At 40.8% G+C, this 12,437-nt stretch overlaps 1 protein-coding gene across 1 annotated transcript; it reads right to left on the reverse strand.

Moving 5' to 3' along the window:
• Nucleotides 1-4,576: 4,576 nt before the first annotated feature.
• LOC112328495 (uncharacterized) lies at nucleotides 4,577-6,527 on the reverse strand. Its single transcript, XM_024607565.1, has 4 exons — nucleotides 6,072-6,527; nucleotides 5,581-5,952; nucleotides 4,847-5,433; nucleotides 4,577-4,691 (listed from the first exon to the last, which is right to left on the reverse strand). Exons 1-4 carry the CDS (start codon nucleotides 6,525-6,527, stop codon nucleotides 4,577-4,579), a joined length of 1,530 nt encoding a protein of 509 aa, XP_024463333.1.
• Nucleotides 6,528-12,437: the final 5,910 nt, after the last annotated feature.

Genomic DNA, 12,437 nt, shown 5'->3' on the forward strand with positions numbered 1-12,437 from the left:
AGGCCATTCTATTATTCTCAACTTGGTATCAGAGTCCTAAACTAATTAAAACATTTTCTCTTCTCTCTACTATGGACTTCTCATCCCAACTGGAAGTTGACTCCCTCTCTGCAGCACCGGCGGTGCCGGCTTCCTCTTCTACTGCAGCCCTTGCCTCCTTCAACGCCTTTGTTCTGTCATGGCCACAGCCTATAGACGGTGGTCATGCCCTCTTCAACCCAACCAATTCTCTTCTCCTACAGCCTTCTTTTGCTGTTGTTACTGCAGATTTTACCGCCAGCATTGTCTCCCTCTCCTACACTCACCAAGTCATCTCTCTCAAGTTAACAAACACCAATTATCTATATTGCCGAATGTAGATGAAGTCGTATCTCCTAGGCCAAGGATTTTTCGGCTTTGTTGATGGCTCAAACTTTTGTCCCTCTCCACATGTTCTTGCTGCCGATGGTACCTCTCTTCAGGGAATCAGTTCTTTATTCGTTGGAAACAACAAGACCAAATCATTCTAAGTGCTCTGCTTTCTTCGTTATCTATGGAAGTTCTCCATCTTGTTGTTGACTGCCAAACTTCAAGTTCTATTTGGCGCACAGTTGAGTAAGCTCTAGCTTTCACATCCAATTCGTGTATTATGCAACTTCATGGCTCCCTTCAAGATCTTCGACAAGGTTGTCACACCCGGACATCGCGGCGACCGATAAAAAAATAATCTGGATAATGGAAAAGGAACAGATATTTGGCATCTTGTTTTTTGGGGGAAACGGTCTTGTTCAAGGAGTCGCCACCTAGTATTATGGTCACTAGAAACCATAACTGGTCAACAGAGATTCTATGGTACAGGACTGGTTACGCAAAAGGGAAGATGCTATCACCCCTTAAGCGTCCTACCTAAGGTAGGCTGCATTGCTGGTTTTGTCTAAAATTGCTAAGAATTTGTTCTCATTTTTCCCTTTTTTATTCTTCCTTTCATGTTCCTGACTCTGGCGTCAGTGAACAATTCCTACGAGTATTTCTAACTCTGGCGTTGGTAAATATCGCACAAATCCAAAAATACGATACTCCTGACTCTAGCGTCAGTGAATATTTTCGCGAAAAATGAATTTGATGAAGAAATTTTCGATGTCATTTTTTGTTTATCCTTTATTATTATTTGCCCTTTTTAGATGGAAGTAAAAAAAAAAACATTGCACGATAGATTTGCATTTAACAATAATAGGCCACAGATTGAGCACATAACTATAAAAAAAATACAAAATGCAAAGAAAAAAATAAGTCAAAGTGCGAGGGGCCCACAAATAAATCAACAAAGATTCCCAAATATTTTTGAAATTTTTTGATATCGAAAAAGGGTTCGTTTGACCAAATATCAAACTAACATGGGCATAAAAATTATGGCCAAAGCATAAGGGTGTGTTTTGCCAAACACACCCTTAGCAAACACACTTTGGGCCGGCTGGGCCTAAAGCCCAGACCTGGCCCACTCTTTTTTTAAGGACTGAGTCTAGCCCAGCCCACATGGGCTGGGTTGGACTCATCCGACCTAGCCCGGTCACTGGCCCAAGCCAGTGACCCGGCTGGTAGCAGACACGTGTGGTTCAAACCATGCGTGCGCTGCACAAGGCGAAGGTAATTAAATTACCTTTGCCCTGTTTTCTTCTTCTTATAGTGAAATAAACAGAAACAAAGGGAAAAAAGGAAGGCCTTACCTGGCGATGACAAATACGAAGGCGACACTAACAATCGACCACTCGTAGAGAATTCTCTCTTCTTCCTCCTTCTTTCGACTTCTCTTCTTCTTTTTTTGTTCGGTCTCCCCTATCTCTGCTTGTGTTATCGGTCCACCTCCTTTTTTCCTTCACTTCTCCCCTTCAGCTTTGTATTTACAGGGGATGTGCTGGTGTTTCACTAAGACTTGGATATCTTAGATTGATCGTTATCTTCCCGGGGCAGTGATCTTCATGAGGATAGGGTTTGAGACTCCGTGTTTTGGTTGGATGGGGACATCAACAGTCCTGCTATTGTCAGACTGTTGGAAGTGGTTTTCTTCACGCGTCAATGGTTTGTTCTTGCGGCGAGGGACACGGTCACGAACTGAGCAGCTGGTGGTGGAGGTCGTGTGCACCGTATTGTGTCTGGTGGTGTTCTGCACTGTTGCTTGGTCACAGGGAGCCTCCTCTGTTTTCAGAGGGAAGAAGACGAAGAATGGAAATGACAAACGGCGTCGTTTAGAACTAGAAGTGGCAATCTCTCCATTTGGTCCTCCGAGTTTCGACACTTTTTAATCGGGCCCCTGGACAGGATTTCGGCGCCTTTTACAAAATGGTCCCTGGACCTTAATCACTTGTAATTTTGCCCTTAATTAACTCAGAAATTTAATATTTATTCAATTATGCCCCTGATTTCATTAATTAAACTAATTCTAAGCCTGATTAAGTCCTTAAACTTATCCGTTCTTCAATCAAACTCCCGATATCATTAATTAAACCCAATCAAAGTTTAATTGAAACCCCATACTAGTTAATTATTTCAATTTCCTTCCAAATTGACTTCCAAAGTCATAAACCAACATGATTAACCCCTCAAAGTTTCCCATTTGTGTTGTCTTGATTCAAACCTTAACTTTTGTTCATTTCATTTTTTTTTTTGTCAAAAATTAGGATGTCTCTTATGGAGTTTGCAAAACTCGTTGTCCAATGTCTCAAAGTTTAGATGATATGCATGTATTTTTACCTGATTTGAAATATAGGCCCCCATTTCTTCTTAATCTTCTTGTTTGCTTAATTGATGACGACTTGCTATCTCTGATTTGGGTAATCTTTGTCGTTTGGCTTCTAGCTTACTCGAGTTGGCCCATGTAAGTCTCTTCCCCGATTCGTTTACACAGCTTAGCCTTTATGGTGCCCATCGTGACTCACTTGCTTGCTAAAGATTTTTCATCTCATCCAATAATTTGAGAGGATCATTCATTAATCCCCATCTCACTTTTAAAAACATTCGTTGTCACTTGCTGAAAGGATCAAGCTGTCTTTTATAAACCAAGATGCCCCCTTGTCTTGTCGTAGGAAATGTTCATCTCTTTTTCTAAAAGGGATCGATTTTTCCTTCTAAACATAATGTTGCCCCCTTGTACTGGTCATTGCTCTTAGGTGTGTTTTGTCAATAACTCTGCCAAATAATGGTTTTTTAAACGACGATTTTCACATTTCTCCCATTTTCAGTTTGGTGAAGGAATATTTGTCCAGAATGGATCTCGAAATCCTGACCTTGCATTTTGAAAACAAAAATTGTTTTGATGTAAGTTTAAAAACATTTGCTTTGGAAATCTTGCAACTCCTTAGTTTTTTCTTGGAAAAGAGATTATTTGCTCTTGTATTTGACGATATTGTATTTGGTGGAAGTACATCATGAGGTGACCATCTGTATCTTATGGTTTTCCAAAGTGAGGGGCTCGAGAAAAAGCTCGAGGTTTTGTTTGAGAAAAACTTGTCTCTTTTTTAACACTTACTTTATCAGCATGAATAATAATGAATAGCTTGTTCTCAATGTCATGACTCTAGTAATGAAGTACTCTTTGCATTTTGAGAGCATTGCTTATTAATCCAAGTTGCTTACTTGTTTGATTAGAAAGGACTTTTACATGTATGTAATGTAGGCTGTGGTTTTTGGCTATGAAAGAAAAGGATTCATAAGGCTCGAAGAGTATTTCAGGGTTTCAAAGACTGAGGATCACTATCAGCAGTTGACTCTTTGTGTCTTTCATCTTTTCTTTTGCCGCTCTTCTTTGATTTGCTTTTTCATTGCTTTGCTAGGGCATGCTCACTTTATCTTGGTTATCACTCTTTCTCATGATTTGGGCATGCCCCCCTAGTCATTGAGTTTCTTGGGCTCTTTTTCCTTTTCGGCTTTCTCACAATTTGTTTTTCATCTTTTCTCCTTGAAATTTTTCACTTGCCCCCAGTGTGGGGTGTGATCCTAGTCGGTTTTTTTTCATGAAAGAAAAATTATTCAGGCTCAAAAAAGGACTACAAGGGATATACTTTTTAGAAGGTGAAAGGAATATCAAACATAGCCTTTCCTCATTTCAAACGCAAGCAGTTAGGATCAATAAACTTTGGCCTCGTCCAATATGATGGTTTGGTCTTTGCAAAGAGATGCATTTCATGAGTCTATGAGCAATGAGTTCACTACATACCATAATTCATACATTTAAAGCAACATGTCTCAAGAGTCATGGTGTGAGAACGATAGTTCATTTTCTATTCGTGCATTCGGAGTTTAGTAACCTCAATGAAGGAGTTGCTTGATTCATGTGTCATTCTACAAGTAGAATATCAAAAATATCATTTTAAATAAACATCAAATTATTTTTGAAACCAAAATGCAAGTTCAATTTTTCAAAATTCCAATAGGGAAGCTGATTTTGGTAAAAGAGATGAATTGATCTATGAGATCACGTGAGGTTGCAAGGGTAAATTTGTGGGTTTATTTTTTTGGTACTTGCAGACACTTTCTATGAAAAATATGCAAAGAGAATTTATTGGCCCAACCCTTTTTCATTGATTCGATAAGAACTTATACATCATGGATAATATTTCTTTACAGAATCAGAGTTCACAAGCCTAACTACATCTTCTCCATCCATTCTTGTCAGTATCAATGCCCCCCTGAAAACGCCTTCTTCACTATATAAGGACCTTCATAATTGGGCGCCCATTTAGTACAATCTTCTCCTAGTATGATTTTTCTCAATACAAGATCTCCTTCTTTGAACTCTCTTGGTCGAACTTTCTTATCATATGCCTTAGCCATCCTTCTTTGATACAGCTAGTGGTGACACATCACGGCTAACCTTCTCTCGCTGATCATATTTAGTTGCTCATATCGTATCTTGGCCCACTCAGTCTCCTCAAGCCCTAATTTCATAAGGACCCTTAAAGAGGGAATCTCTACTTCTAATGGTACCACTGCCTCCATTCCATATACTAGAGAGTATGGTGTAGCCCCCGCTGATGTCCTCACTGCTATTCGATATGCATGGAGAGCATAAGGAAGCCATGCATGCCAATCTTTGTAAGTAATCACCATTTTTTGAACAATCTTCTTTATATTTTTATTGGCAGCTTCTACGGCGCCGTTCATCTTAGGCCTGTAAGGAGATGAGTTGGAATGCTTGATCTTCCACTTTGTGCACAAGTCTGCTATCATTTTTCCATTGAAGTTTTGAGCATTATCAGTTACTACTCTCTCAGGTACACCGTATCTGCAAATTAGATCTTTCTCGATGAACCGTTTGACAACCTTCTGAGTCACATGGGCGTACGAGCAGGCCTCTACCCATTTGGTGAAGTAATCAATCGCTACAAGGATAAAAAGATGCTCATTGCTGGCTTTCAGGTTAATAGGTCCGATCACATCTATCCCCCACATTGCGAAAGGCTAAGGGGAAACCATGTTGAATAAAGGTGTGGGAGGTGCATTAACTTTGTCGTTATACACTTGACATTTGTGGCACCTTCGGACAAAATTTATGCAATCTTTCTCCATAGACAACCAAAAATAACCCGCTCTTTACATTTGCCTGGCCATCATTTGTCCGTTTGCATGGGTAGCACAAATTCCTTCATGCACTTCTTGCAGGGCTTTGTTGGCTTCCAAATCGCTCAGACACCTCAGCAAGGTCCCATCAAATGACCTTTTATACAAAATCTCCCCGTCTATGTAGTATTCCATAGCCATTCTTCTCAAAGTCTTTTTATCTATCTTCAAGGCTCCCGATTGGTACTCTTGATATTGGATGAACCTTTTTATATCTGTGTACCATGGGTTAACGTTCTCTTCTTCTTCTATTGAACCACAGTGAGCGGGAGAATTTCTTATCTTTATGCCTATAGGCTGAATTTTTGCACCACCACCAATTGTAGCCATGGAAGCTAGGATAGCTAAAGCATCGGCAAACTGATTTTATCCCTCCCCAAATGAGTAAATTTTATTTCATCGAAGCTTTCAGCCAATTTAGAGAGGTATTCCTGGTATGGTCTCAATTTTTCATCTTTTGTCTGCCATTCACCCTTTACCTGACATATTATCAACATCGAGTCTCCATATACTTCTAATTTCCCTATCCTCATCTCTAATACTCCTTCTAATCCATGTATACAAGCTTCATACTCAGCTGTGTTGTTTGTGCAACTAAAATGCAGCTTTATTGAGATGGGATATTGCTTTCCTTCTGGGGAAATTATCACAGCACCTGCCCCGTTGCTAGATACATTCACTGCGCCATTAAAATATATGGTCCACCAATCACTCTTCTCTTCTCTTTCTGTTACTAGCACATCTTCATCAGGGAAGTCGAAGTTCAATGGTTCATAATCCTCAATGGCATTATCGGCCAAATGATCGGCGATTGCGCTACCTTTTACTGATTTTCTTGTCATGTAGATGATGTCATATTCAGCCAGTAATACTTGCCATCTGGCTATTCTGCTAGACATGTATGGCTTTTCAAATATATACTTCACTGGGTCCATCTTTGAGATCAGCCAGGTAGTGTAGTATAACATATATTGTCGCAGTCTTTTCGCACTCCACACCAGACTATAACATAATTTCTCTACCATACTGTAACGGGATTCGCACTCTGTGAACTTGTTACTCAAATAATAGATGGCTTGTTCTTTTCTTCCTGACTCATCTTGTTGCCCAAGCACACAAACCATGCCCAATTCAATCACCGTTAAATACAAAATGAGAGGTCTGCTGTGTACGGGTGGTACCAATAACGGTGATTTTTGCAAGTACTGCTTGATTTTATCAAAAGCTTCTTGGCAATCTTCATCCTATATTCCAGGATTCTTCTTTCTAAGTAGTCGAAAAATTGATTCACAAGTGACTGTAAGTTGTGAGATAAAACGAGCAATATAGTTCAAGCGCCCCAAAAAACTTCGAACTTCTTTTTCTGTCTTTGGAGCGGGCATGTCTTGTATAGCTTTCACTTTGTCAGGGTCTACTTCTATGCCTTTATCACTCACCACAAATCCCAATAATTTACCTGATTTTACCCCGAATGTGCACTTCACGGGATTCAACTTCAACTGATACTTTCTCAACCTTTCGAACAATTTCCTCAGAGATAGGATATGGCTCTCTTCATCTTTGGACTTTGCGATCATGTCATCCACGTAGACCTCAATCTCCTTGTGCATCATGTCATGAAAAAGTGCTACCATTGCCCTTTTGTATGTCGCCCCAGCATTCTTCAACCCGAATGGCATCACTTTATAATAGTAATTTCCCCATAGGGTGACAAATGTTGTCTTTCTTTTATCTGGTTCCACCATTTTAATCTGATTATACCCGGAGAATCCATCCATGAAAGAATAGGTGGAGCTCTTAGCAGCATTGTCCACCAACACGTCTATGTGGGGTAACGGGAAATCATCCTTTGAGCTTGCCCTATTCAGATCCCGGAAATCCACACATACCCTGATTTTATTGTCCTTCTTGGGTACCGCTACAATGTTAGACACCCACTTGGAATATTCCACTACCTCTAAGAAACCAACATCCCATTGTCTTGTTATCTCTTCTTTTACCTTGAGTAGCACATCAGGCCTTGTCCTTCTTAGCTTCTGCTTGATTGACTTGCAACCCTCAATTAGAGGTAGCTTGTGTACCACTATTTCAGTATCCAGGCCTGGCATATCAGCGTATGACCAGGCAAAAATGTCTGCATATTCTCGTAAAAGGGCGACCAACTCATTCTTCATATCTGCAGTGATTAACCTTCCTATTTTCAACTCCCTTTTGTTATGCTCAGTGCCTACATTTATTAATTCCAGGTCCTTTTTTGTCGGCTTCCATGCGTGTTCAGGCTGTTCTATAAGCTTTGTGAACTCTTCAATGTCTTCCTCCCCACATTCCTCCTTATCCATTATGATTTTATCAAAATTAGGCCAATTATTCTCAATGTAATGGGTTTGTTAGTTTATCGCTGATCCGCTTTCAGATTTCCTAAAAATGAAAAGTCGTTTGGTTATGAGTGCAAAATGAAATAGTGAAACCAAAAAGGCATGATGGAAGGAAAAAACAAAACGCGTGATCTCATTAACTTGAAAAGATAGAAAGGCTCAATAACATAACCTCATTGCCAACATCTTGAGCCACGATTGTTGGCAACACATAATTATTCAAACCAGATGTAACAATAATGAAAAAGAAAGCAATAAACAAACATTACTTTTTAAAGATAATCGAGACTCCTTAAATTTCCCAATTGTTCAACTCTTCCCCTTCCGCTAATATCCTCATGAATTCGAGCGGGTCATCTTCTAGAGCACCCATAGTCAGTTGGGGTAGTACTTCATCAGGGCTTTCTTCCTCTTCCAAACCTCTCTTGGGTTCTTGTTTGATGACCTCTTCTAGACAGTGGATGGTAGTGCCACTAAATTCTTTGCTTATCATTTCAACTTCCCCCTCAGCCTTTATCACTTGTGCGGGTCATGGGAATGTCACGTGGATTGGAGGGATTTGTATATGGTCTTCATTTGGCTCCCTCCCCTCAATCCGAGCCAACCTCCTTTCCCTCTTGAGCTCGGCTGCTCTTTTGAAATCTGCTTTTCCAGGCTTATCAGGTACCCATTCAACATTTACTACCTCAAATGCATGGAGATTTCCATCCTGACTCTCCTCCGCCTCTACATAAGGAACCGACACGTTTCTCACCGTAGTTAAAACCTCCTCAGCCTTCACTGTCACCAAATTTCCATTGATGATGAATTTGACTCATTGGTGTAACGAGGATGCCACAGCTCGGGCTGCATGGATCCAAGGTCTTCCCAACAACATGTTATACGAGGGATGGATATCCATCACTTGTAAAGTTACTTGAAATGGTTGGGGACCAATTACCAGTTCGATGTCAATATTTCTAATAATTGGTCTTGGCGACCCATCATATGCTCTAGCCGTCATGGTACTTGGCTTCATGTGAGAGACGTCCACAGGCATTTTATCAAGCACATACCTTGGCAACATGTTTAAAGCTGAACCATTATCTATTAGTACCTTGGCAATCACACAATCCTTGCATTTCACTGTGATATACAATGGGTTGTTGTGACCGGTTCCCTTATGATTTAGTTCGTCATCGGTGAAGTAGATATAGTTGGTCGCTTGAATCCTTCCTACCAAATGTTCTATTGAATCCTGCGTGATATCTTGAGGAACATATGCTTCATTGAGGACCTTCTGGAGTGTGTTTCTGTGCAGCTCTAAACTCAACACTAATGATAGTAGAGAGATCTTAGCATGAGTCTTTTTCAGCTGATCCACCACACTATATTCACTATGCTTCATTAGTTTCAGGAATTCGTTAGCTTCTTCATCACTTACTGGTTTGTTGACCTCCTCTACTTCCACCATATCTTTTCCCCTAGTCCTTCTTTGGTCTTCTGGTTCTTGAGGGGTGAAACACCTCCCACTTTGAGTTAATCCTCCTATTTGAGTTTTCATAATGATGAGGTAGGGCATTATAATTCCCACTGTTTATGCTTGCGGGTTTGGCCAAAATCATTCTTGGGGGTCCTGCTTTTGTCGGCTAGTATCTACAAACTTCCTCCTTTTGGTTGAAACCAGTCACCATCCCTACTTGATTATTTTCATCTGTTGTTACTACTCTTAACAATCCCAGTGTCATCATATCTCCCACCTCCGACTGGAACTCTTCACAAGAGTTTATGTGGTGCCCCATATGCTTATGGTATTCACAATATTGGTCCATATATTCTACAACTTGTGTTTGGGTAGGTGCTTTGAGGTGCCCAGCCAGTTTTAGTATCCCGTACAATCTCTCATTTGTTAGCTTTGGGATTGCATCTTTCTTTTCTCCCACTTCTACAGCGTTCATCCCTCCACTTCCGGAAGCATGGTTTGGTAGCGGGTTTGTTCTTACGTTGGGGGATTCATTAAAAGAAATCCATCTTGTCTTGATGAGTTGAAGGATTTTTCTTTTAAATCCCAAACACCCATCAATATTATGGCCAATCGCGCCAGCATGGTATTCACACTTTTGATCTGGTTTGTACCAATTAGGGAATGGTGGTTGTAAAGGTATCAACGGCACAGGCACCACTTGACCAATGCTGAGCAGTCTTTGGTACATTTTCGTGAATGGCATGGGTAACGGTGGAAGTTGCTCTTGGTCTGGAGGGAAATTCCTACGCGGGCAAAAGGTGTTGTTGGCTTGGTTATTTAGGTTGTTTTGGGTGTTTGTTTGGTTTCCAGGAAATGGTGATGCGAAATTTAGGTTGGATACGGAGGAAGTGGGTATAAAGGGCTTGAAATTGTAGTTATCTTGGTAAGTCTTCCTCTCTTTGCTCTCATCTCCAATGTTGTGAATTTCAGCTTCCTTCCTACATCCAACAAAATCCCTCTTTTCACTAGGATCCGTAATCCTACCCATTCGAACAGCTTGCTCGATTCTTTCAGCTATAACAACCAAATCAGAGAAATTTTATGCAGAACTTCCGACCAGGTATTCAAAGTATGGGGCTTTGAAAGTATTAGAGAATAGGCCTATCATCTCCTTTTCCAAAAGTGATGGATTAACCTGTGATGTCGTTTCGCGCCAACTTTGTGCGTGCTCACTCACGGATTCCATATGACCTTTTTCCAAGGTATGCAAGCAGGATCTATCAGGAGCTATGTCCATATTGAACTTGTATTGCCCAACAAAGGTGTCGACTAGGTCTTTCCATCCTTTCACCTTGGTGTTGTCTAAGCGCATGTACCAAGTAAGAGCAGCTTCACTCAGACTATCCTGGAAGAAATGGATCAACAACTTCTCGTCATGTACTACTTCAGCCATCTTATTATAATATGCTTTAAGATGAGTCACCGGGCATTGAGTTCCGGTGTACTTAACAAACTCCGGCACCCTAAACTTCTTAGGAATAACTATGTTTGGTACTAAACACATCTCGGCGGCTTTCACAGGGTCATACAAATTATTTCCTTCAACTGCCCTCACCCTCTCTTCTAGGGCAACCCACTTCTCTAGACCTTCATCTCCTACCATTTTATCATGGTGAGACTCTACCAAGGTTGGCTCAACAGCATGAGGGATCCTCATTGGGTATACAGGCTGAGCTGGGAAATGCGTAACGTATTGGGACTCAGACGAGATTCTACTTGTCCCCAAATTTGATGGATTGAATAGAGTCGCAGGCATCGGCGGGATCTAGGCTGTGAAAGCTGGTTGGGTGGATGTTTCTTCTCCTAATTTAGATCTCAAAGCCTGTTCGAGTAGGCTAGTAAGCCTGGCAACATCTTTCTTCAGACTCTCTAACTCTTTTTTATGTTAGGCCTCCAACTGAGTTCTTTCCTCGTTTTCCATTTTTTTCCGTAACCGTGTGTTATGGGTACGTTTTAATAGGGGACCTATATTTCACCTGGAGTGTAGTCTTATGACAGTCTATGAGTGTATGTTCAAACATGCATGAAGATGAATGCAACATATTGGGTATGGATTAGCTTTTTGGGAGGGTGACATAATGATTGCTATTCTTTGGATGCGTGGTCAGATCCGAATCCGATATGCATTGTCAGGAGATTTGTTGAGCTTTTTGCCATCTGAGCTTTCGGCCTTATATACAAACGTTGTGAATAAAAAATAGGGGTCTTGGCCCTTTTATTTAACTCATCAAAATTTCATTACAAACGATGATTGTTCTAATCTATTACAGGGGTAAAGGCACTGCCTCTATTAGCTATAGCTTTTAGAAATGTATCAGTGTTATCCATGCTTCTTCGATACCTTGCGATGTCTCCTCCAACTTGATGAGCTTCCACTCTTAACCAATGGGCTTCAGCTGCAGCTCGATCAATTTGCTCTTGTAATTCCCTTATCCTTTCAGCATGGATCAAGTTGTTTCTGGACAGTGAATCATTAGCAGTATCTAATGTTTGATTGTGATTCTCCATCATTTTATGGTTTTCACGCAACTGTTCAGTCTTCGCTTCTTCCTTAACCAACTTGGTCCTCAATGCTTTTGCCTCAACTTTACTACTATCGAGTTCAAGTCTCAAATTCTGGGTGGCCTTGATTGTCTTCTTGGTCTTTCCCAACTCCACTTCGGCTTCATTTAGTTGTCTCTTGAGTTCTTTTATATCTGTCAAATGCTTTCTTGCTACATCTTGGGTTTTAACGGCCAGTTCCTCCCACTACTAGGCCTTTTCTACCTGAAGCGTCTTGTCCTTATTGATGGCTTTTAGTGATTCCAAGTCGTCCATGGCTTTCCTCCAGTCTCAGCCCACAGAGTCTCTTTCTTCCTCAGCTGACTTCCTCATAGTCTTTTCCTCAATTAACTGATGCTCTAAGGACCTTCTTAACTCCTCCTTTGTTTTGACCTCAATTTGCAACAGTTTTACTTGCTCCCTCA

This window comes from Populus trichocarpa, chromosome 8, assembly GCF_000002775.5.
Source record: "Populus trichocarpa isolate Nisqually-1 chromosome 8, P.trichocarpa_v4.1, whole genome shotgun sequence".
NCBI classification, from domain to species: domain Eukaryota; kingdom Viridiplantae; phylum Streptophyta; class Magnoliopsida; order Malpighiales; family Salicaceae; genus Populus; species Populus trichocarpa.